Source organism: Oncorhynchus nerka, linkage group LG18, assembly GCF_034236695.1.
Source record: "Oncorhynchus nerka isolate Pitt River linkage group LG18, Oner_Uvic_2.0, whole genome shotgun sequence".
Classification (NCBI taxonomy): Eukaryota; Metazoa; Chordata; class Actinopteri; order Salmoniformes; family Salmonidae; genus Oncorhynchus; species Oncorhynchus nerka.
Genome location: NC_088413.1, coordinates 76,312,269 through 76,337,601, shown reverse-complemented (window position 1 = coordinate 76,337,601; position 25,333 = coordinate 76,312,269). Strand labels below are relative to the sequence as shown.

Sequence of the window (25,333 nt, the reverse complement as noted above, 5' to 3'; positions counted from 1 at the left end):
GCAGACACATTTTTCAGAGCCTGTTGGCATAAGCAATACAATCAATGTCCCTTTTGCCTACAACAGTAACAACCAGTTATAATCAATTTGATCTAAATGCACAATCCTCTTCCCCTCTCAGATTGCCATCCCCAACAACATACGGCTGAAGTGTGTGTCATGGAACAAAGACCAAGGCTTTATAGCCTGTGGAGGGGATGAGGGTCTTCTCAAAGTTCTGAAGCTGGAGACACAGACAGGTGAATTGGCTTTCCAACACAAGTTACCTCTATAAGTTGAGATTGGCTGAGAGTACCATCTGAGTTATGTTATGCAATGTTTACAAACCCATTTGATTCAGATTCATTTTAGTTATTTAGCAGACACTTTTATCCAGAGTGACTTACAGGAGCAATTAGGTTTAGTGGCTCAATGCTCTCAACCGTGATGCTACCTACCTCCCAGATTCCAAATGTTTGTGAAACAGAGCTAGAGTAGCTAATTGTGTGTGAAAAACAATTTAAAACCGAAATGAGCTTGGCAACAGTAGACATACTCTGCCAGCAGTATTATGTCAATTAGAAAGTAGGATGGTGAGTTTCTATCTGAGCTTTACCCCCGTGTGTTACCTAAAGGGCTCAGACTTTTCTGTTTCCATTGGCACGAATGTCTCATGGGACCATGGCCCTGGCGGACTTGCTCTGACTTGGCTAACTGTGGACTTTTAATGCCTTGTCACAAAGCAACTGTCTTTGTGATGCAGAGGTTGTTGATTCTACTCACCCCAAGTCTTTAGTGTCACACTCCCGATGGAAACACAATTACACTAGAGGCTACATTAACATAAAACACTGGTGTGGGGTAAGTCTTCGGTGGAAGTGCAGCATAATGGTGTTAGGAACTCATTTGCTCAGGCTTCTCTGTATTAGGCTACTTTAGAGCTACGGTATGATTCAAGCAGCTTGTGATGTTGACAAGCTTATTGAACTCACTATAGGCTAGATAATCAAATCAAATGTTATTGGTCACATACACGTGTTTAGCAGATGTTATTGCGGGTGTATCGAAATGCTTGTGGTTCTAGTTCCGACAGTGCAGTAATATCTAACAATTTCACGACAGATACCTAATGCACACAAATCTAAGTAAAGGAATGGAATTAAGAATATATAAATATCTGAATTGGATATGTCAATATATGGATGAGATTGGCTTGGTTTCGGCTTGAGCATTTCAAATCATGCAAAAATGTGCACCTTTTGTATCCAGAGAAGAAGAAACACTTAAGGAATAATTACTTAGTGTTAGGAATTACTGTACTAGTATCCTATAAAGGAATTAGGAGTGTCCTATATATGTAAGTAGCCTAAACAATAGTGTTGTAATTGTAAAAACACACACAACAACAAAAAAAACATGACCTCTTGTTCTCATTGGCACTGTGAACTTTCAACAGACGATGCCAAACTCAAAGGACTTGCAGCACCCAGCAATTTGTCAATGAATCAGACACTTGAAGGCCACAGTGGTAAGTAAAGTGCTATTTATGCCTCTTTCTGGGAGCCAGTGGGACCTCTGAACTCTGTTTGTTGTTTGGTATGACACAGGTGCAGTCCAGGTTGTGACGTGGAATGAGCAGTACCAGAAGCTCACCACGAGTGACCAGAATGGTCTCATTATTGTGTGGATGCTCTACAAAGGTAGGCTACACTGTATAGTCACATTTACTAATAATAATGCATGGGGGGGGGGGGGGTCCATCAGGATGCCGGTGGTCAGAAAGACTGTAGGCGTGTTACACTTGAAGGATATGTCAAGTCAGAGAAACACTTCAGCCATCTTGAAGCCATCTCAGTGTTGTCCATTTCTGTTGACTATTATGACATAATGATATGGTGTGGGACTGTGATGATTATAATGATTGTGGGACTATGTGATGATTATAATGATTGTGGGACTATGTGATGATTATAATGATTGTGGGACTATGTGATGATTATAATGATTGTGGGACTATGTGATGATTATAATGATTGTGGGACTATGTGATGATTATAATGATTGTGGGACTATGTGATGATTATAATGATTGTGGGACTATGTGATGATTATAATGATTGTGGGACTATGTGATGATTATAATGATTGTGGGACTATGTGATGATTATAATGATTGTGGGACTATGTGATGATTATAATGATTGTGGGACTATGTGATGATTATATTGATTGTGGGACTATGTGATGATTATAATGATTGTGGGACTATGTGATGATTATAATGATTGTGGGACTATGTGATGATTATAATGATTGTGGGTCTATGTGATGATTATAATGATTGTGGGTCTATGTGGTGATTATAATGATTGTGGGACTATGTGATGATTATAATGATTGTGGGACTATGTGATGATTATAATGATTGTGGGTCTATGTGATGATTATAATGATTGTGGGACTATGTGATGATTATAGTGATTGTGGGACTATGTGATGATTATATTGATTGTGGGACTATGTGATGATTATAGTGATATGGTGTGGGACTATGTGATGATTATAATGATTGTGGGACTATGTGATGATTATAGTGATATGGTGTGGGACTATGTGATGATTATAATGATTGTGGGACTATGTGATGATTATAATGATTGTGGGTCTATGTGATGATTATAATGATTGTGGGTCTATGTGATGATTATAATGATTGTGGGTCTATGTGATGATTATAATGATTGTGGGACTATGTGATGATTATAATGATTGTGGGACTATGTGATGATTATAATGATTGTGGGACTATGTGATGATTATAATGATATGGTGTGTGAATAGGCTGCTGGTACGAGGAGATGATTAACAACAGGAACAAGTCCGTGGTGAGGAGCATGAGTTGGAATGCAGACGGCCAGAAGATTTGTATTGTTTACGAGGACGGGGCAGTCATTGTTGGATCTGTAGATGGTAAGTGCTCCTCTCTTTATCACGTCTGTCTGGACAGTTTGGTTTGTTTTCCCAAACAGAGATTAAGCCTAGTCTTGGGCTAAGAAACACTTCCATAAAGAGGATGACCTAAAAATTGTTTTTCTAATTCATGCACTGGGTCCATCGGGTTATTTCAGTTTTAACAGTCAGAACAAGTTGTCATTGGATTGCAGTTGCTTTCTCACACCCATTGTATAATGGTAATGAGAAAAGCATCATGACGAATATGGCACGTGGTTGTTTTATAATGGATGTGTTTTGTCTTTTTAGGTAACCGAATCTGGGGGAAAGAGCTCAAGGGAATTCAGCTCGCTCACGTGGCCTGGTCGCCAGATAGCAAGATCCTCCTTTTTGGGATGGCCAATGGGGAAATCCACATCTACGACAATCAGGGAAACTTCATTGTAAGTCTGGTAGCCTTTGAAAAAGATAGCGACACCCCAAAAGTAACGATGGATAGCGCTTTTTGTACACTTAGTAAATAAAGGTGCACGTTTCAATCGTTTTAGAGTGTTTAATGCAACCCCACTTCTGAAGAGTGGATAACATAGTTCTAGGAGACTTAGAGATACTCATTATGTTGCAGATGAAGATGACAGTCAGCTGTCTGCATAACGTGACTGGAGCCATCAGTATCGCAGGGATCCACTGGTACGCAGGGTCAGAGGGCTACGTGGAGCCAGACTGCCCCTGCCTGGCCATCTGCTTCGATAACGGACGGTGTCAGGTCATGCGATACGAGAGTGATGAAAGTGAGTGAATTGGGCAAGAACTTTTGTGAAACAGCACAGTTTAAAAAAAAAAAATATGGCAAATAGAAATCAAACTGGATGGACATCAGAAAAAGATGGGTGAGGTTGAGGGTAGAGGAAGGACAAAATAGAACTATTGTAAAATAGATTGTGTTCATAAAATGTATATAGGATGTATAAGCTGGAAGTAGAAGCCTGGGTGTTGTTGTTCATTAGTTTGTTCCAATGGGTAGAAGGGTGGTTAAGTTAGTGGAAAATAATAAAGGAAATAGAATAAATAAGTTGAAAAATATATATGTATGTGTGTATGTACAGTTGAAGTCGGAAGTTTACATACACTTAGGTTGGAATCATTAAAACTTGTTTTTCAACCGCGCCACAAATTTCTTGTTAACAAACTATAGTGTTGGCAAGTCGGTTAGGGCATCTACTTTGTGCATGACACAAGTCATTTTCCAACAATTGTTTCACTTCTAATTCACTGTATCACAATTCCAGTGGATCAGAAGTTAACATACACTAAGTTGATTGTGCCTTTAAACAGCTTAGAAAATGATGTCATGGCTTTAGAAGCTTCTGATAGGCTAATTGACATCATTTGAGTCAATTGGAGGTGTACCTGTGGATGTATTTCAAGGCCTACCTTCAAACTCCGTGCCTCTTTGCTTGACATCATGGGGAAGTCAGCCAAGACCTCAAAACATTTTTTTTGTAGACCTCCACAAGTCTGGTTCATCACTGGGAGCAATTTCCAAACGCCTGAAGGTACCATGTTCATCTGTACAAACAATAGTACACAAGTATAAACACCATGGGACCACACAGCTGTCATACCGCTCAGGAAGGAGACGCGTTCTGTCTCCTAAAGATGAACGTACTTTGCTGCGACAATTGCAAATCAATCCCAGAACAACAGCAAACGACCTTGTGAAGATGCTGGAGAAAACAGGTTCAAAAGGATCTTGGTACAAAAGTATCTATATCCAAAAATATAACTATTTGGCCATAATGACCATTGTTATGTTTGGAGGAAAAAGGGGGAGGCTTGCAAGCTGAAGAACACCATCCCAACCGTGAAGCACGGGAGTGGCAGCATCATGTTGTGGGGGTGCTTTGCTGCAGGAGGGACTGATGCACTTCACAAAATAGATGGCTTCATGAGAAAGGAAAAGTATGTGGCTATATTAAAGCAACATCTCAAGACTTCAGTCAGGAAGTTAAAACTTGGTCGCAAATGGGTCTTCCAAATGAACAATGACCCCAAGCATACTTCCAAAGTTGTGGCAAAATGGCGTAAGGACAAGTCAAGGTATTGGAGTGGCCATCACAAATACCTGACCTCAATCCTATAGGAAATGTGTGGGCAGAACTGAAAATGGGGAGGGGGTGGAATGGGGAGTTAGTTAGGGGTGGAATGGGGAGTTAGAAAGGGGAGGGGGTGGAATGGGGAGTTAGAAAGGGGAACGGGGAGGGGGTGGAATGGGGAGTTAGAAAGGGGAGGGGGTGGAATGGGGAGTTAGAAAGGGGAACGGGGAGGGGGTGGAATGGGGAGTTAGAAAGGGGAATGGGGAGGGGGTGGAATGGGGAGTTAGAAAGGGGAATGGGGAGTTAGAAAGGGGAATGGGGAGGGGGTGGAATGGGGAGTTAGAAAGGGGAATGGGGGTGGGGAGTTAGAAAGGGGAATGGGGAGGGGTGGAATGGGGAGTTAGAAAGGGGAATGGGGGTGAGGGGAATGGGGAGTTAGAAAGGGAATGGGGAGTTAGAAAGGGGAATGGGGAGTTAGAAAGGAATGGGGAGTTAGAAAGGGGAATGGGGAGGGGTGGAATGGGGAGTTAGAAAGGGGAATGGGAAGGGGGTGGAATGGGGAGTTAGAAAGGGGAATGGGGAGGGGCGGAATGGGGAGTTAGAAAGGGGAATGGGGAGGGGGTGGAATGGGGAGTTAGAAAGGGGAATGGGGTGGGGTGGAATGGGGAGTTAGAAAGGGGAATGGGGAGGGGGAATGGGGAGTTAGAAAGGGGAATGGGGAGTTAGAAAGGGAATGGGGAGTTAGAAAGGGGAATGGGGAGGGGTGGAACGGGGAGTTAGAAAGGGGAATGGGAAGGGGGTGGAATGGGGAGTTAGAAAGGGGAATGGGGAGGGGCGGAATGGGGAGTTAGAAAGGGGAATGGGGAGGGGTGGAATGGGGAGTTAGAAAGGGAATGGGGTGGGGTGGAATGGGGAGTTAGAAAGGGAATGGGGAGGGGTGGAATGGGGAGTTAGAAAGGGGAGGGGGTGGAATGGGGAGTTAGAAAGGGAATGGGGAGGGGTGGAATGGGGAGTTAGAAAGGGGAATGGGAAGGGGGTGGAATGGGGAGTTGGTGGAATGGGGAGTTAGAAAGGGGAGGGGCTGGAATGGGGAGTTAGAAAGGGGGTGGAATGGGGAGTTAGAAAGGGGAATGGGGAGGGGTGGAATGGGGAGTTAGTAAGGGGAATGGGGAGGGGTGGAATGGGGAGTTAGAAAGGGGAATGGGAAGGGGGTGGAATGGGGAGTTAGAAAGGGGAATGGGGAGTGGGTGGAATGGGGAGTTAGAAAGGGGAATGGGAAGGGGTGGAATGGGGAGTTAGAAAGGGGAATGGGGAGTGGGTGGAATGGGGAGTTAGAAATGGGAATGGGGAGGGTGGAATGGGGATTTAGAAAGGGAATGGGGAGTTTGAAAGGCGTGAGGGGAATATTGAGGGGGTGGAATGCGGCGTTAGAAAGGGGTGAAGGGAATATTGAGGGGGTGGAATGGGGAGTTAGAAAGGGGTGAGGGGAATATTGAGGGGTGGAATGGGGAGTTAGAAAGGGGTGAGGGGAATATTGAGGGGGTGGGATGCGGAGTTAGAAAGGGGTGAGGGAATATTGAGGGGGGTGGAATGGGGAGTTAGAAAGGGGTGAGGGGAATATTGAGGGGTGGAATGCGGAGTTAGAAAGGGGTGAGGGAATATTGAGGGGTGGAATGGGGAGTTAGAAAGGGGTGAGGGGAATATTGAGGGGTGGAATGCGGAGTTAGAAAGGGGAATGGGGGTGAGGGGAATGGGGAGTTAGAAAGGGGAATGCGGAGGGGGTGGAATGGGGAGTTAGAAAGGGGAATGGGGAGGGGTGGAATGGGGAGTTAGAAAGGGGAATGGGGAGTTTGAAAGGTGTGAGGGGAATATTGAGGGGGTGGAATGGGAATGAGGGGGTGGGATGGGGAGTTGGAATATTGAGGGGGTGGAATGCCGAGTTAGAAAGGGGTGAGGGGAATGGGGAGCGAGCTGAATGCGGCGGGAAAAAATGGAGCTTTGTAGACATTGCAGAATCCTTGACAGTTAAATGTCGGCTGTAATGACTTATTGACAAATTATGCCAGAACCTCAAGGTCTAAACTGTAAAAGAGATATTTACATGTTTTCATTTTAACATCATTCCAATCAGTTTTGCCTGCTGGGTGGAAACCCCTGGCTAAGGTTGGTTACATTTGAGTAAGTTTGGGGTAATATCGTGATAATGACAATGAAGGTCCTTGCTCCACCGCCAATTCCCCTTCCTTGTAACCCTTTCTCCTGACCATCTCCAGGCCCAGTGTTCATAGACACACTGATGAACGTGGCCAGTATCCAGTGGAACCAGTGTGGCAGCGTGCTGGCTGTGGCAGGCTCCCTGAGGGGCATGGAGAAAGAGGTCAACGTGGTGCAGTTCTACACCCCATTCGGAGAGGTGAGAGAGCCAGGACATCCCAGACGCCAACCTCTCATAGCATAGCTTTCAGATGTTCCCTGGCAATGTGGAAAGTTGCAGGCAAACATGACTTGTTTTTAGTTTAAGTCAACCGGCTTTCTGAGGTAGACTGAATGATACTAACCCCAAATAAATTAAGTTTGTGTAAATAAAAAGTTATTGAATAAGTTGTATGAATACAAAGTTGTGGCAGATCGGCATTGATGTCAAAGGGATTCTATGTGACTCCGGTTGCGTAGATCTCCAGTTAGGATTCGGCCTCTACAGAGTACACAATATTATCATTAGGCTATATGGCATTTGACCAAAGCAATTTTTACTCCCTTTTGCATAGCATTTGCGAACTTTGAAGGTACCTGGCAAGCAGATGACCGAGGTTGCTTGGGAAGGGGGAGGACTGAGGATTGGACTGGCTGTTGACTCCTACATTTATTTTGCCAACATAAGGCCCGATTACAAGGTAAATCAATCATCTGGGGAATAATCGGCTCTGCTTGAAGGTATTTTTTAAATATTTTTTTTAATTTAACCTTTATTTAACCAGGTAGGTTTAGTTGAGAACAGGTTCTCATTTGCAACTGCGACCTGGCCAAGATAAAGCATAGCAGTGTGAACAGACAACACAGAGTTACACATGGAGTAAACCATTAACAAGTCAATAACACAGTAGAGAAAAAAAGGGGGAGTCTATATACAATGTGTGCAAAAGGTAACAGGGTTTCTTGTACTTTGGTTAAATTCTCTGTGTTTAAAAACTGTTAACACAAGCCGTTTGTAAATGGAGATGAATTAAAATGATTTTAGTGTGAGAGGTAGGCCATTTAGGATCTTATAAAATACGTGATGCGGAGAATGCAGACGGAATCACGGAATACAGACATTAAAACAGAATTCAACAGTTAAAACAGTTTGATGCTTAGAACACATTGTGTGGCTGTTTAAAACATTTATTAAACTTATTGCAACATTTGATTTAAGTTTCTGATAATACATGAACAGAATGCATCAGTGATTTAGTATTTGATACCATTGAGGAAGCAACGTCATGCCATGAGAATGCTATCTAACGATAATGTCTTCTGGTAGATGGAAAAGCTTTCCTGAAAACCTTCTCAATTAAATGTTAACCACAAAAAAAAAGCCTTCATATCAGAATCATATCATGATTATATGCATCAATCCGGTAGGCATTTACAGGAACACCTCTAGCCAAACACAACAGTCTACACACAGAATGATAGAGAAACGCCCTTACACCACACAGACGGAAATGGGAAATATTGTATTAGGTTTAGCTTTTTAAGCCAATAGTTGCTAACCAGGGGTGGGATAATGTCAATGTTGTGTTGATTAGATAGTAGCTGAGAGCTTGCGGAGTCTTGATACTTTTGAGATGTATTTATGACAGTTTGCGGTAGAACGAGTGAAAATTGCATGCACTTTCAGAATTGTTTGGGGAGCTACTCATAGGTGGTCTGCGAGCTACTGGTAGCTATCGACCTTTTAGAGACCCCTGAGTTAAAGATACTGACAAAATGAACACTAGCAGATATGACACAGCTCTGTTGTAACCAGTGCTTACTGTACCTACTGTAGTATTCTTTTAAAAATGCTTTCTGTCCAGTAGCAGTGCATGGGTACAATCACTGGGGAAGCCAAGCCATATTGCAACCTCTGTGATGTGATAATTGTGTTGTTTGCTCTGTAACCCGTTCGTTAATACACCACCGTGATATACAATAAGGCAGAATAAATCCAACCACACAATACATTTGTTTCATCACAAAACCGGAGAGTCCGGTGAAGTCCACAAAGCAACTATAGCATTTAACAAATAGTTGCATGACCTGCAGCATGGGCAAGCAAGTTAATGTTCCCGTTAAACAGCTGATTTTACAACCCCAGAGAGTTATTGCAAGTCAGCACAAAGACAACAGGAGCACTACCTCCAGCACCGTTTCAACTTCAAACATTATTACGTTTTTTTTTTATCCTTTATTTAACTAGGCAAGTCAGTTAAGAACAAATTCTTATTTTCAATGACGGCCTACCGGGGAACAGTGGATTAACTGCCTTGTTCAGGTGCAGAACGACAGATTTTTACCTTGTCTGCTCGGTTACCTTTCGGTTACTGGCCCAATGCTATAACCACTAGGCTACCTGCTGCCCCAGGTTAAAGAGTGACTGCCTTTAGAAAGCAACGAATCCCTTTGAAAATGGGCTATGTGGCATCGATATGAGTCAGGAAAAAGTTATTCTAGTTGACAAAATTGACTACAAAGTGTAAATCGGATAATTTAGGTCATAAAGTTTACATACACTTAGGTTGGAATCATTAAAACTTGTTTTTCAACCGCGCCACAAATTTCTTGTTAACAAACTATAGTGTTGGCAAGTCGGTTAGGGCATCTACTTTGTGCATGACACAAGTCATTTTCCAACAATTGTTTCACTTCTAATTCACTGTATCACAATTCCAGTGGATCAGAAGTTAACATACACTAAGTTGATTGTGCCTTTAAACAGCTTAGAAAATGATGTCATGGCTTTAGAAGCTTCTGATAGGCTAATTGACATCATTTGAGTCAATTGGAGGTGTACCTGTGGATGTATTTCAAGGCCTACCTTCAAACTCCGTGCCTCTTTGCTTGACATCATGGGGAAGTCAGCCAAGACCTCAAAACATTTTTTTTTGTAGACCTCCACAAGTCTGGTTCATCACTGGGAGCAATTTCCAAACGCCTGAAGGTACCATGTTCATCTGTACAAACAATAGTACACAAGTATAAACACCATGGGACCACACAGCTGTCATACCGCTCAGGAAGGAGACGCGTTCTGTCTCCTAAAGATGAACGTACTTTGCTGCGACAATTGCAAATCAATCCCAGAACAACAGCAAACGACCTTGTGAAGATGCTGGAGAAAACAGGTTCAAAAGGATCTTGGTACAAAAGTATCTATATCCAAAAATATATATAAAAATATACTTTTGAGATGTATTTATGACAGTTTGCGGTAGAACGAGTGAAAATTGCATGCACTTTCAGAATTGTTTGGGGAGCTACTCATAGGTGGTCTGCGAGCTACTGGTAGCTATCGACCTTTTAGAGACCCCTGAGTTAAAGATACTGACAAAATGAACACTAGCAGATATGACACAGCTCTGTTGTAACCAGTGCTTACTGTACCTACTGTAGTATTCTTTTAAAAATGCTTTCTGTCCAGTAGCAGTGCATGGGTACAATCACTGGGGAAGCCAAGCCATATTGCAACCTCTGTGATGTGATAATTGTGTTGTTTGCTCTGTAACCCGTTCGTTAATACACCACCGTGATATACAATAAGGCAGAATAAATCCAACCACACAATACATTTGTTTCATCACAAAACCGGAGAGTCCGGTGAAGTCCACAAAGCAACTATAGCATTTAACAAATAGTTGCATGACCTGCAGCATGGGCAAGCAAGTTAATGTTCCGTTAAACAGCTGATTTTACAACCCCAGAGAGTTATTGCAAGTCAGCACAAAGACAACAGGAGCACTACCTCCAGCACCGTTTCAACTTCAAACATTATTACGTTTTTTTTATCCTTTATTTAACTAGGCAAGTCAGTTAAGAACAAATTCTTATTTTCAATGACGGCCTACCGGGGAACAGTGGATTAACTGCCTTGTTCAGGTGCAGAACGACAGATTTTTACCTTGTCTGCTCGGTTACCTTTCGGTTACTGGCCCAATGCTATAACCACTAGGCTACCTGCTGCCCCAGGTTAAAGAGTGACTGCCTTTAGAAAGCAACGAATCCCTTTGAAAATGGGCTATGTGGCATCGATATGAGTCAGGAAAAAGTTATTCTAGTTGACAAAATTGACTACAAAGTGTAAATCGGATAATTTAGGTCATAAAGTTTACATACACTTAGGTTGGAATCATTAAAACTTGTTTTTCAACCGCGCCACAAATTTCTTGTTAACAAACTATAGTGTTGGCAAGTCGGTTAGGGCATCTACTTTGTGCATGACACAAGTCATTTTCCAACAATTGTTTCACTTCTAATTCACTGTATCACAATTCCAGTGGATCAGAAGTTAACATACACTAAGTTGATTGTGCCTTTAAACAGCTTAGAAAATGATGTCATGGCTTTAGAAGCTTCTGATAGGCTAATTGACATCATTTGAGTCAATTGGAGGTGTACCTGTGGATGTATTTCAAGGCCTACCTTCAAACTCCGTGCCTCTTTGCTTGACATCATGGGGAAGTCAGCCAAGACCTCAAAACATTTTTTTTGTAGACCTCCACAAGTCTGGTTCATCACTGGGAGCAATTTCCAAACGCCTGAAGGTACCATGTTCATCTGTACAAACAATAGTACACAAGTATAAACACCATGGGACCACACAGCTGTCATACCGCTCAGGAAGGAGACGCGTTCTGTCTCCTAAAGATGAACGTACTTTGCTGCGACAATTGCAAATCAATCCCAGAACAACAGCAAACGACCTTGTGAAGATGCTGGAGAAAACAGGTTCAAAAGGATCTTGGTACAAAAGTATCTATATCCAAAAATATATATAAAAATATACTTTTGAGATGTATTTATGACAGTTTGCGGTAGAACGAGTGAAAATTGCATGCACTTTCAGAATTGTTTGGGGAGCTACTCATAGGTGGTCTGCGAGCTACTGGTAGCTATCGACCTTTTAGAGACCCCTGAGTTAAAGATACTGACAAAATGAACACTAGCAGATATGACACAGCTCTGTTGTAACCAGTGCTTACTGTACCTACTGTAGTATTCTTTTAAAAATGCTTTCTGTCCAGTAGCAGTGCATGGGTACAATCACTGGGAAGCCAAGCCATATTGCAACCTCTGTGATGTGATAATTGTGTTGTTTGCTCTGTAACCCGTTCGTTAATACACCACCGTGATATACAATAAGGCAGAATAAATCCAACCACACAATACATTTGTTTCATCACAAAACCGGAGAGTCCGGTGAAGTCCACAAAGCAACTATAGCATTTAACAAATAGTTGCATGACCTGCAGCATGGGCAAGCAAGTTAATGTTCCCGTTAAACAGCTGATTTTACAACCCCAGAGAGTTATTGCAAGTCAGCACAAAGACAACAGGAGCACTACCTCCAGCACCGTTTCAACTTCAAACATTATTACGTTTTTTTTTTATCCTTTATTTAACTAGGCAAGTCAGTTAAGAACAAATTCTTATTTTCAATGACGGCCTACCGGGGAACAGTGGATTAACTGCCTTGTTCAGGTGCAGAACGACAGATTTTTACCTTGTCTGCTCGGTTACCTTTCGGTTACTGGCCCAATGCTATAACCACTAGGCTACCTGCTGCCCCAGGTTAAAGAGTGACTGCCTTTAGAAAGCAACGAATCCCTTTGAAAATGGGCTATGTGGCATCGATATGAGTCAGGAAAAAGTTATTCTAGTTGACAAAATTGACTACAAAGTGTAAATCGGATAATTTAGGTCATAAAGTTTACATACACTTAGGTTGGAATCATTAAAACTTGTTTTTCAACCGCGCCACAAATTTCTTGTTAACAAACTATAGTGTTGGCAAGTCGGTTAGGGCATCTACTTTGTGCATGACACAAGTCATTTTCCAACAATTGTTTCACTTCTAATTCACTGTATCACAATTCCAGTGGATCAGAAGTTAACATACACTAAGTTGATTGTGCCTTTAAACAGCTTAGAAAATGATGTCAGTCTCGTCTAAACTCATCTGACTCTGTCGTACAGTAGTACACGCTTTTACTTCTTGTTGTGATAGGCTCCCGGGATAAAATGCCTACTAGCCTAGCTTCCTCTCATGGGAAACAATGAACCAGCTAAGTTAGCTAGCTAGTTAACGTGGGTCTACTAGGCTACATATTGAACTTCAATCGTCTCAGGCTGGTGGCACAATATATTCATTTATAGTTAGATCAGAATCACCTTTATAATCATTGGCCTGTATGGAGAATTAAGTCCAAATCGCCATCTCCGTACATGGTTTAGGAAAGGGACGATTTAGCTAGCTAGCTACTGCAGGACATCAACACAAGCACACCAGAAACAATTATGTTTTGCTTTTAATGTGATTTGGTTGGTGTAGTGGTTAAATTGTCCAATACAATTGTCCCAATACAATTTCTATTCTGATCCTTTAGCCACAATGGAGAGTGGTGAAATGTTTGTCTTGACGCAGACATATCCAATGTCCAGAGTTTGATTCAAGTTGAAAATAATAATACATCTATTTGTTGTTCTTCTGGATGAAAAACATTTATAGAATTCTACCAAAACATATTCTGAAACTAAAGAAACAAACAGCATGGTAAACATGGTGTTGTATGGTCCATAGACTGTGCTGCCATTCCAGTCACTCCCAGTAGGCCTTGGAGCAGGTAACTGTATTCTCCATTGGCCAGAAGAGGGGGAACACAGACTTGACAGGGGATCAATGGCAAACACACAAACAACAGGAATGCATCATGAATTTATGATCACAATATGATCTATTTGGCTCCTACAGTTGGTGTGACTCCAAATCCAAAATGGCCTCCCTCGGGGGTGTTTTGCAGCACCAGGACTAACCACAGTTGAGCTAATTGTTTATTTATTTCAATGTTAAGGGAGGTCAAATGCTTTCTGGCATCAATCAAATGTGACGATGGCAACATGTCATGTTCTTTTTGTCCAGACAGCATCAGATCCATGGTCTACACATACTGAGACAGAGAGGTGCTGTTTCACTGCCCAGACAGCATCAGATACATGGTCTACACATACTGAGACAGAGAGGTGCTGTTTCACTGTCCAGACAGCATCAGATTCATGGTCTACACATACTGAGACAGAGAGGTGCTGTTTCAATGTCCAGACAGCATCAGATTCATGGTCTACACATACTGAGACAGAGAGGTGCTGTTTCAATGTCCAGACAGCATCAGATACATGGTCTACACATACTGAGACAGAGAGGTGCTGTTTCACTGTCCAGACAGCATCAGATACATGGTCTACACATACTGAGACAGAGAGGTGCTGTTTCACTGTCCAGACAGCATCAGATACATGGTCTACACATACTGAGACAGAGAGGTGCTGTTTCACTGTCCAGACAGCATCAGAAACATGGTCTACACATACTGAGACAGAGAGGTGCTGTTTCACTGTCCAGACAGCATCAGAAACATGGTCTACACATACTGAGACAGAGAGGTGCTGTTTCACTGTCCAGACAGCATCAGATACATGGTCTACACATACTGAGACAGAGAGGTGCTGTTTCACTGTCCAGACAGCATCAGATACATGGTCTACACATACTGAGACAGAGAGGTGCTGTTTCACTGTCCAGACAGCATCAGATTCATGGTCTACACATACTGAGACAGAGAGGTGCTGTTTCAATGTCCAGACAGCATCAGATTCATGGTCTACACATACTGAGACAGAGAGGTGCTGTTTCAATGTCCAGACAGCATCAGATACATGGTCTACACATACTGAGACAGAGAGGTGCTGTTTCACTGTCCAGACAGCATCAGATACATGGTCTACACATACTGAGACAGAGAGGTGCTGTTTCACTGTCCAGACAGCATCAGATACATGGTCTACACATACTGAGACAGAGAGGTGCTGTTTCCTTCTCTTGTATGATTCCTACTGTGAGATACTGTAGATTCAGCAAAGTAATGAAAACACAGAAAGACGAAAGATCATTTAAAAAAAAATATATAAATTTGTTTTATTGGTCAAGTATTTGGGGAAAGCCTAGCTTCCATTGGCATTCATGAATACACACCACTGATTTACTCTCCATCTCATCTGTCTCTGTCTCAACAGTGGGGCTACTGCTCCAACACAGTGGTGTATGCCTATACCAAGCCTGACCGGCTGGAGTACTGTGTGGTGTTCTGGGACACCAAGAACAACGAGAAGTTTGTCAAGTACGTCAAGAGCCTCTTGTCCATCACCACGTCCGGAGACTTCTGCATCCTGGCCACCAAGGCAGATGACACACACCCACAGGTACACACACTGGTACACACACCGTCTGGTACACACGCACTGGTACAGGTACACACACAGAAGTACATACACTGGTACACACACTAGTACTGGTACACACGCACACACCCAGGTACAAACACTTGTACACACACTGTCTGGTACACACACTAGTACTAGTACACACACACACCCAGGTACACCCACAGGTACACACACTGGAACACGCACTGGTACTGGTACACACACACACACACACATCCACCGGTACACACACTGTCTGACACACACACACAGGTACACACACACTGGTACATACACAGGTACATACTGGTACAGGGCTCCCGAGTGGCACAGTGGTCTAAGGCACTGCATCTCAGTGCCAGAGGCGTCACTACAGACACCCTGGTTCGAATCCAGGCTGTATCACAACCGGGCCGTGATTGGGAGTCCCATAAGGCGGCGCACAATTGGCCCAGCGTCGTCTGGGTTTGGCTGGAGTAGACCGTCATTGTAAATAATTGACTTGCCTTGTTAAAATAAAAGTTACACATGCACATCTACACACACCGACACAGACAGAAGGACTGGCAGCCTCGCCGGGTTGCTAGGCACTAACTTACAACTATGTTGAATGGAATCGAGACGACATTTACAAAGGGAGTAGTTGTTGATATAGGAGAGGCCTAATACTTGACTTGAATGACCCGTCATAATGAACTTGGCTTGACCAAACATCCACATTATTATGTTCAAAGCATCAAACCGTTTAACAGTTCCAAGTAAAGTGTTACTCAAATCTGACAAGCAGTAAGAGAAAGTAGAACTTGGAAGTACTGTAAGAAACAACTTGTATCTTGATCAGTCTCATGTCAGTATCTCTCTGCGTGTCATGCCTTCTCTTGTTTTCAAATTCATTGCCACAAAGGAGGATGCTGACGTAGAGTCGGGAAATAATGCCATGGTAACGTACACCCTCTAAATATGACCCTGTGTGGTAATGTACACCCTCTAAATATGACCCTGTGTGGTAATGTACACCCTCTGAATATGACCCTGTGTGGTAATGTACAACCTCTAAATATAACCCTGTGTGGTAATGTACACCCTCTAAATATAACCCTGTGTGGTAATGTACACCCTCTAAATATGACCCTGTGTGGTAATGTACACCCTCTAAATATGACCCTGTGTGGTAATGTAAATCCCTCTTAATATAACCCTGGTAATGTACACCCTCTAAATATGACCCTGTGTGGTAATGTACACCCTCTAAATATGACCCTGTGTGGTAATGTACACCCTCTTAATATAACCCTGGTAATGTACACCCTCTAAATATGACCCTGTGTGGTAATGTACACCCTCTAAATATACCCCTGTGTGGTAATGTAAATCCCTCTAAATATAACCCTGTGTGGTAATGTAAATCCCTCTAAATATAACCCTGTGTGGTAATGTAAATCCCTCTAAATATGACCCTGTGTGGTAATGTAAATCCCTCTAAATATAACCCGGTGTGGTAATGTAAATCCCTCTAAATATGACCCTGTGTGGTAATGTACACCCTCTAAATATGACCCTGTGTGGTAATGTAAATCCCTCTAAATATGACCCTGTGTGGTAATGTAAATCCCTCTAAATATAACCCGGTGTGGTAATGTAAATCCCTCTAAATATAACCATGTGTGGTAATGTAAATCCCTCTAAATATAACCCGTGTGGTAATGTAAATTCCTCTAAATATGACCCTGTGTGGTAATGTAAATCCCTCTAAATATAACCCTGTGTGGTAATGTAAATCCCTCTAAATATAACCCTGGTAATGTACACCCTCTAAATATAACCCTGGATATTAATGTAAATCCCTCTAAATATAACCCTGGTAATGTACACCCTCTAAATATAACCCTGGATATTAATGTAAATCCCTCTAAATATAACCCTGTATGGTAATGTAAATCCCTCTAAATATGACCCTGTGTGGTAATGTACACCCTCTAAATATAACCCTGTATGGTAAAATACACCCTCTAAATATAACCCTGGATATGAATGTAAATCCCTCTAAATATAACCCTGGATATGAATGTAAATCCCTCTAAATATAACCCTGGTAATGTACACCCTCTAAATATGACCCTGTGTGGTAATGTAAATCCATCTAAATATAACCCTGGATGGTAATGTAAATCCCTCTAAATATGACCCTGTGTGGTAATGTAAATCCATCTAAATATAACCCTGGATGGTAATGTAAATCCCTCTAAATATAACCCTGTGTGGTAATGTAAATCCCTCTAAATATAACCCTGTGTGGTAATGTAAATCCCTCTAAATATAACCCTGGTAATGTACACCCTCTAAATATGACCCTGTGTGGTAATGTACACCCTCTTAATATAACCCTGGTAATGTACACCCTCTAAATATGACCCTGTGTGGTAATGTACACCCTCTAAATATAACCCTGTGTGGTAATGTAAATCCCTCTAAATATAACCCTGTGTGGTAATGTAAATCCCTCTAAATATAACCCTGTGTGGTAATGTAAATCCCTCTAAATATGACCCTGTGTGGTAATGTAAATCCCTCTAAATATGACCCTGTGTGGTAATGTAAATCCCTCTAAATATGACCCTGTGTGGTAATGTAAATCCCTCTAAATATAACCCTGGTAATGTACCCCCTCTAAATATAACCCTGGATATTAATGTAAATCCCTCTAAATATGACCCTGTGTGGTAATGTAAATCCCTCTAAATATAACCCGGTGTGGTAATGTAAATCCCTCTAAATATGACCCTGGTAATGTACACCCTCTAAATATAACCCTGTGTGGTAATGTAAATCCCTCTAAATATAACCCTGGATGGTAATGTAAATCCCTCTAAATATAACCCTGGATGGTAATGTAAATCCCTCTAAATATAACCCTGGATATTAATGTAAATCCCTCTAAATATAACCCTGTGTGGTAATGTAAACCCCTCTAAATATAACCCTGGATGGTAATGTAAATCCCTCTAAATATGACCCTGTGTGGTAATGTAAACCCCTCTAAATATAACCCTGGATGGTAATGTAAATCCCTCTAAATATAACCCTGTGTGGTAATGTAAATCCCTCTAAATATGACCCTGTGTGGTAATGTAAATCCATCTAAATATAACCCTGGGTGGTAATGTAAATCCCTCTAAATATGACCCTGTGTGGTAATGTAAATCCATCTAAATATAACCCTGGGTGGTAATGTAAATCCCTCTAAATATAACCCTGGATGGTAATGTAAATCCCTCTAAATATAACCCTGGATCGTAATGTAAATCCCTCTAAATATGACCCTGGATATTAATATAAATCCCTCTAAATATAGCCCTGGATGGTAATGTAAATCCCTCTAAATATAACCCTGTGTGGTAATGTAATTCCCTCTAAATATAACCCTGGATGGTAATGTAAATCCCTCTAAATATGACCCTGTGTGGTAATGTAAATCCCCCTAAATATGACCCTGTATGGTAATGTAAATCCCTCTAAATATAACCCTGGATGGTAATGTAAATCCCTCTAAATATGACCCTGTGTGGTAATGTAAATCCCCCTAAATATAACCCTGTGTGGTAAAATACACCCTCTAAATATGACCCTGTATGGTAATGTAAATCCCTCTAAATATAACCCTGTGTGGTAATGTAAATCCCTCTAAATATAACCCTGGTAATGTACACCCTCTAAATATGACCATGTATGGTAAAATACACCCTCTGAATTTGACCATATATGATGGAGGTGATTGAGTTTTGTATGACTGTTGAAGAAATTAATGACTTTGTCTTGTTTTCCAGTATGTGCTGGTTCTCTGTAACTCCATTGGGACCCCACTGGATTCAAAATACATTGACATTGGTGAGTGATTTTTTAGAAAGATAAGATAATATTATGTTTAAAGCAGGTTTTAATAAACTGGAACAGTGTGTTGTTTCACAATGTATCAACGATAGTTTCATTCAATTTCCCTAATAACACTTCAAAAGTGTAGACGTCAGAAATGTCAAGAAGTGCACATCAGTGGCGAGACACCTTGCCGTTTTGGACAATGTGAATACTTTAAACACTTTGGCAGGTTTTGTACCAGATTCCTCTGGAATGAGAAAGCCCGGCACTTCCTACCGCTGATCTGTCACCCAGTTTCAAAGAGCTGCTGTCTCGTCTGGGGTTCTACCCGCCAACAATCCTTCCCTTTCATGGGCTTGTTCATGACATACACCCTGAAGATTCCCCCCATCTATAGGTCTCCTACACATTCTGTAATATTCCTTCTGCCTGCGTTGCAAGCCAAGTCTGTGCTACTGGCCAAACGTTTACCCAAGACCATAGCGGAGGCAGTTCAAAGTCTGCCACCTGAGAGGGCTGGGAGAGCCTCAAAGAGATCCAAGTGTCAGAGCATGCTGAATCAACAGTAAAGAATGTATACTTCCTCTTTGTGGTGATTCTTCCTCACTGTGACCTGAGGAGACCTCTTCGTGGGCCTGGAGCGTTGCATTGAAAGAATGTGCCTGTCACTATTTTTGTTTCTGGAAATTATAATGTTTATTTATATAAATTGTTTATTTAGTCAGAATATTATTTTAGCTGTGAAGTTTTTCACTGATTTTTATGAATGATATAATTACATTTTTGGTTTCTGTTGCTACGTTTAGCTCCGGTGTGTCCCACTGAACACGACCCTTGGTTACAGATTTTGATTGAATTTAGGATCCTTAGTTTACTGAAATAACCTTGGACCATGTCACCTCGGACAGATCCTCTGTTCGTGACCATGACTAAGACCCATGTGATCGCTGCGTCCAAGGAGGCTTTCTACACCTGGCAGTACCGCGTGGCCAAGAAACTAACTGCCATGGAGATCAACCAGGTGTCCAGGACCAGGAAGGAAGGCAGGGAGAGGTGAGTGCTGCCGGTACCGGACCTGTTCAGAAGATAGAATAGGGAATCATGTCAACTCTATTCATTCCGTTTCTATCCAGAAAGTTCAGGTGGCAAGGTTCAGACACCTTGCACACAAGAGCAACAAACCAGATTAAAGATCTTCTGTCATTTATGAGAAAATATCCAGAATGAAACCAAATAAACTGAACGGAACCACTTATCGACATGACGTTATTCTAAACGGTTGATTTGGCCTGTGGCACTAATATTATGAAACAAGTGAGTTTTGCAGATTTTTTAAGGGGGTCAGAAGATGTTTAAGATTAAAACCAATCAATACAATGTATTTATAAAGCCCTTCGTACATCAGCTGATGTCACAAAATGCTATTACAGAAACCCAGCCTAAAACCCCAAACAGCATGCAATGCAGGTATAGAAAATCACTTTATTTGTGAATTGTACACAAGGTCCAACCAAAATTGGACTTCTGCTTAATCCCAACTCCTCTAAGAAACATACAGTGACTTGCGAACATATTCACCCCACTTGGCATTTTTCCTATTTTGTTGCTTTTACAACCTGGAATTAAAATAGATTTTTTTAGGGGTTTGTATCATTTGATTTACACAACATGATTTACACAATAAGCTTGGCACATCTAGCCACTGGGATTTTTGTGCATTCTTCAAGGCAAAACTGCTCTAGCTCCTTCAAGTTGGATGGGTTCCGCTGGTGTACAACAATCTTTAAGTTATACCACAGATTCTCAATTGGATTGAGGTCTGGGCTTTGACTAGGCCTATCAAAACATTTAAATGTTTCCCCTTAAACAACTGGAATGATGCTTTAGCAGTGTGCTAGGGGCATTGTCTTGAGGTCTGGGCTTTGACTAGGCCTATCAAAACATTTAAATGTTTCCCCTTAAACAACTGGAATGATGCTTTAGCAGTGTGCTAGGGGCATTGTCTTGAGGTCTGGGCTTTGACTAGGCCTATCAAAACATTTAAATGTTTCCCCTTAAACAACTGGAATGATGCTTTATCAGTGTGCTAGGGGCATTGTCTTGAGGTCTGGGCTTTGACTAGGCCTATCAAAACATTTAAATGTTTCCCCTTAAACAACTGGAATGATGCTTTATCAGTGTGCTAGGGGCATTGTCTTGAGGTCTGGGCTTTGACTAGGCCTATCAAAACATTGAAATGTTTCCCCTTAAACAACTAGAATGATGCTTTAGCAGTGTGCTAGGGGCATTGTCTTGAGGTCTGGGCTTTGACTAGGCCTATCAAAACATTGAAATGTTTCCCCTTAAACAACTCGAATGATGCTTTAGCAGTGTGCTAGGGGCATTGTCTTGAGGTCTGGGCTTTGACTAGGCCGATCAAAACATTGAAATGTTTCCCCTTAAACAACTCGAATGATGCTTTAGCAGTGTGCTAGGGGCATTGTCTTGAGGTCTGGGCTTTGACTAGGCCTATCAAAACATTTAAATGTTTCCCCTTAAACAACTGGAATGATGCTTTAGCAGTGTGCTAGGGGCATTGTCTTGAGGTCTGGGCTTTGACTAAGGCCTATCAAAACATTTAAATGTTTCCCCTTAAACAACTGGAATGATGCTTTAGCAGTGTGCTAGGGGCATTGTCTTGAGGTCTGGGCTTTGACTAGGCCTATCAAAACATTTAAATGTTTCCCCTTAAACAACTGGAATGATGCTTTAGCAGTGTGCTAGGGGCATTGTCCTGCTGGAAGGTAAACCGCCTCTGTCTCAAATCTCTGGAAGACTGAAACAGGTTTCCCTCAAGATTTTCCATGTATTTAGTGACATTCATCATTCCTTCAATCCTGACCAGTTTCCCAGTCCCTGCCGATGGAAAAACATCCCCATAACATGTTGCTGCCACCACCATACTTCACTGTGGGATAGTGTTCTCGGGGTGATGAGGTGTTGAGTTTGCGCCAGACATAGCGTTTTCATTGATGGCCAAAAAGCTCAATTTTGGTCTCACTTGACCAGAGTACCTTGTTCCATATGTTTGGGGTGTCTCCCAAATGCCTTTTGGTGAACACCAAATGTGTTTGCTTATTTTTTTTCTTTAAGCAATGGCTTTTTTCTGGCCACTCTTCTGTAAAGCCCAGCTCTGTGGAGTGTAGTGTTTAAAGTGGTCCCATGGACAGATACTCCAATCTCCGCTGTGGAGCTTTGCAGTTCCTTCAGGGTTATCTTTGGTCTCTTTGTTGCCTCTCTGATTAATGCTCTCCTTGCCTGGTCTGTGAGTTTTGGTGGGCAGGTTTGTTGTGGTGCCATATTCTTTAAATGTTTTAATAATGGATTTAAATGGTGCTCCGTGGGATGTTCAACGTTTCTGATATTTTTTTATAACCCAACCCTGATCTGTACTTCTCCACAACTTTGTCCCTGACCTGTTTGGATAGCTCCTTGGTCTTCATGGTGCCGCTTGCTTGGTGGTGCCCCTTGCTTAGTGGTGTTGCAGACTCTGGGGCCTTTCAGAACAGGTGTATATATACTGAGATCATGTGACAGATCATGTGACACTTAGATTGCACACAGGTGGACTTTATTTAACTAATTATGTGACTTCTGAAGGTAATTGGTTGCACCAGATCTTATTTAGGGACTTTTTTTTAGAATTTATTTAAGCAAGTAATTTTTTCCATTTCACTTCATCACTGGACTATTTTGTGTATGTCCATTACATGAAATCCAAATAAAAATAAATTTAAATTACAGGTTGTAATGCAACAAAATAGGAAAAACACAAAGGGGGATGAAGTTGGAGTGGAGGACTGACGGATTGTGCACTCATGAAGAACTTGTTGTGGAGGTTAAGTGCCTTTGCATGGCAGGCAATGGCATCATGGATTGCCAGCTCACTTCCCGACAGAATTTTCTGGTCAGACCCCGGGATTCGAACTGGTAACCCTCCGGTTGCTGGCTCGCCTCTCTAACCGCTAGGCTACCTGCCACCCTAGTCTCTGGCTTGTTTGATCCTGTGCAAGGTGTTGACATTGAAATGAAACATGTCCATTCATCTGCCTGAACCAGTAGACAGACAGTAGACAGCGGGTTGACCAGTGAGTCAGTGATACTGACCTCAGACAGACAGGCAAGAGTAGGGCCTACTGTCCTGCCAGCGATGTTCCTGTCTGCATGCCAACACATCAGCTTGAAGGAAAGTCTAATATGCTCTCGCTCTGTCTCTCTCTCTTGCTGTCCGTCTCTGCCCACCCAACGCCCTCTCTCTCTACACCACTATATCTTCCTGAACCCGCCCCACCCATTTCTGTCTGTCTGTCCGCCCGCCCGCCCGCCCGTCTGTCCAAAAGACAGACAGACAGACAGACAGACAGACAGACAGACAGACAGACAGACAGATGGGTGGGGCGGGTTCAGGAAGATATAGTGGTGCAGAGAGAGAGAGGGCGTTGAGTGGGCAGAGACAGACAGCAAGAGAGAGACAGAGCATATTAGACTTTCCTTCAAGCTGATATCAGGAAGATATAGTGGTGCAGAGAGAGATGGGAGAGGGCGTTGGGTGGGCAGAGACAGACAGCAAGAGAGAGAGACAGCATATTAGACTTTCCTTCAAGCTGATATCAGGAAGATCTAGTGGTGCAGAGAGAGATGGGAGAGGGCGTTGGGTGGGCAGAGACAGACAGCAAGAGAGAGACAGAGCATATTAGACTTTCCTTCAAGCTGATATCAGGAAGATATAGTGGTGCAGAGAGAGATGGGAGAGGGCGTTGGGTGGGCAGAGACAGACAGCAAGAGAGAGAGACAGCATATTAGACTTTCCTTCAAGCTGATATCAGGAAGATATTTCTCTCTCTCCCTGTCTGTCTCTCTCTTTCTCGACATGTCTGTCTGTCAATTAAATTCAAGGGGCTTTATTGGCATGGGAAACATATGTTAACATTGCCAAAGCAAGTGAAGTAGATAATATGCAAAAGTGAAATAAACAATGAACGGTGAACATTACACTCACAGAAGTTACAAAATAATAAAGACATTACAAATGTCATATTATATATATATATATATATATATACAAAAGGGATATATAAGTACAAAAGGGACAATAAATAAACATATTTGTTGTATTTATAATGGTGCTTGTCCTTCACTGGTTGTACCTTTTCTTGTGGCAACAGGTCACAAATCTTGCTGCTGTGATGGCATACTGTGGTATTTCACCCAGTAGATATGGGAGTTTATCAAAATTGGGTTAGTTTTCAAGTTCTTTGTGGATCTGTGTAATTAGGAAGTGCAGTTCAGTTTCCACCTCAGGTCTGCCTACTGCGGCCTTTCTCAATAGCAAGGCTATGCTCTTTGAGTCTGTACATAGTCAGCTTTCCTTAAGTTTGGGTCAGTCACAGTGGTCGGGTATTCTGCCACTGTGTACTCTCTGTTTAGGGCCAAATAGGATTCTAGTTTGCTCAGTTTTTTTTGTTAATTCTTTCCAATGTGTCAAGTAATTATCTTTTTGTTTTCTCATTATTTGGTTGGGTCTAATTGTGTTGCTGTTCTGGGGCTCTGTGGGGTCTGTTTGTGTTTGTGAACAGAGCCCCAGGACCAGCTTGCTTAGGTGACTCTTCTCCAGGTTCATCTCTCTGTAGGTGATGGCTTTGTTATGGAACGTTTGGGAATCGCTTCTTTTTAGGTGGTTGTGGAATTTGGCTGACTTTTTTCTGGATTTTGATAATTAGCGGGTATCGGCCTAATTCTGCTCTACATGCATTATTTGGGGTTTTACGTTGTACGCAGAGGATATTTTTGCATGCAGAGTCTCAATTTGGTGTTTGTCCCATTTTGTGAATTCTTGGTTGGTGAGCGCACCCCAGACCTTACAACCATAAAGGGCAATGGGTTCTATAACGGATTCA

At 42.1% G+C, this 25,333-nt stretch overlaps 1 protein-coding gene across 3 annotated transcripts in view; it reads left to right on the top strand.

Moving 5' to 3' along the window:
• wdr35 (WD repeat domain 35) overlaps positions 1–25,333 on the top strand; it is a 50,311-nt gene that overhangs the window by 607 nt on the left and 24,371 nt on the right. For 2 of the 3 annotated variants that reach the window (XM_029688575.2, XM_065004351.1), the window contains exons 2-13: positions 122–239; positions 1,436–1,507; positions 1,587–1,679; positions 2,821–2,949; positions 3,241–3,374; positions 3,557–3,722; positions 7,301–7,440; positions 7,796–7,921; positions 15,336–15,521; positions 16,429–16,464; positions 19,349–19,409; positions 20,306–20,450. In XM_029688575.2, coding sequence (XP_029544435.1) covers positions 122–239; positions 1,436–1,507; positions 1,587–1,679; positions 2,821–2,949; positions 3,241–3,374; positions 3,557–3,722; positions 7,301–7,440; positions 7,796–7,921; positions 15,336–15,521; positions 16,429–16,464; positions 19,349–19,409; positions 20,306–20,450 — 1,406 coding nt within the window. The remainder of the gene's footprint in view (positions 1–121; positions 240–1,435; positions 1,508–1,586; positions 1,680–2,820; positions 2,950–3,240; positions 3,375–3,556; positions 3,723–7,300; positions 7,441–7,795; positions 7,922–15,335; positions 15,522–16,428; positions 16,465–19,348; positions 19,410–20,305; positions 20,451–25,333) is intronic. The other variant, XM_029688576.2, reaches the window with a different exon arrangement.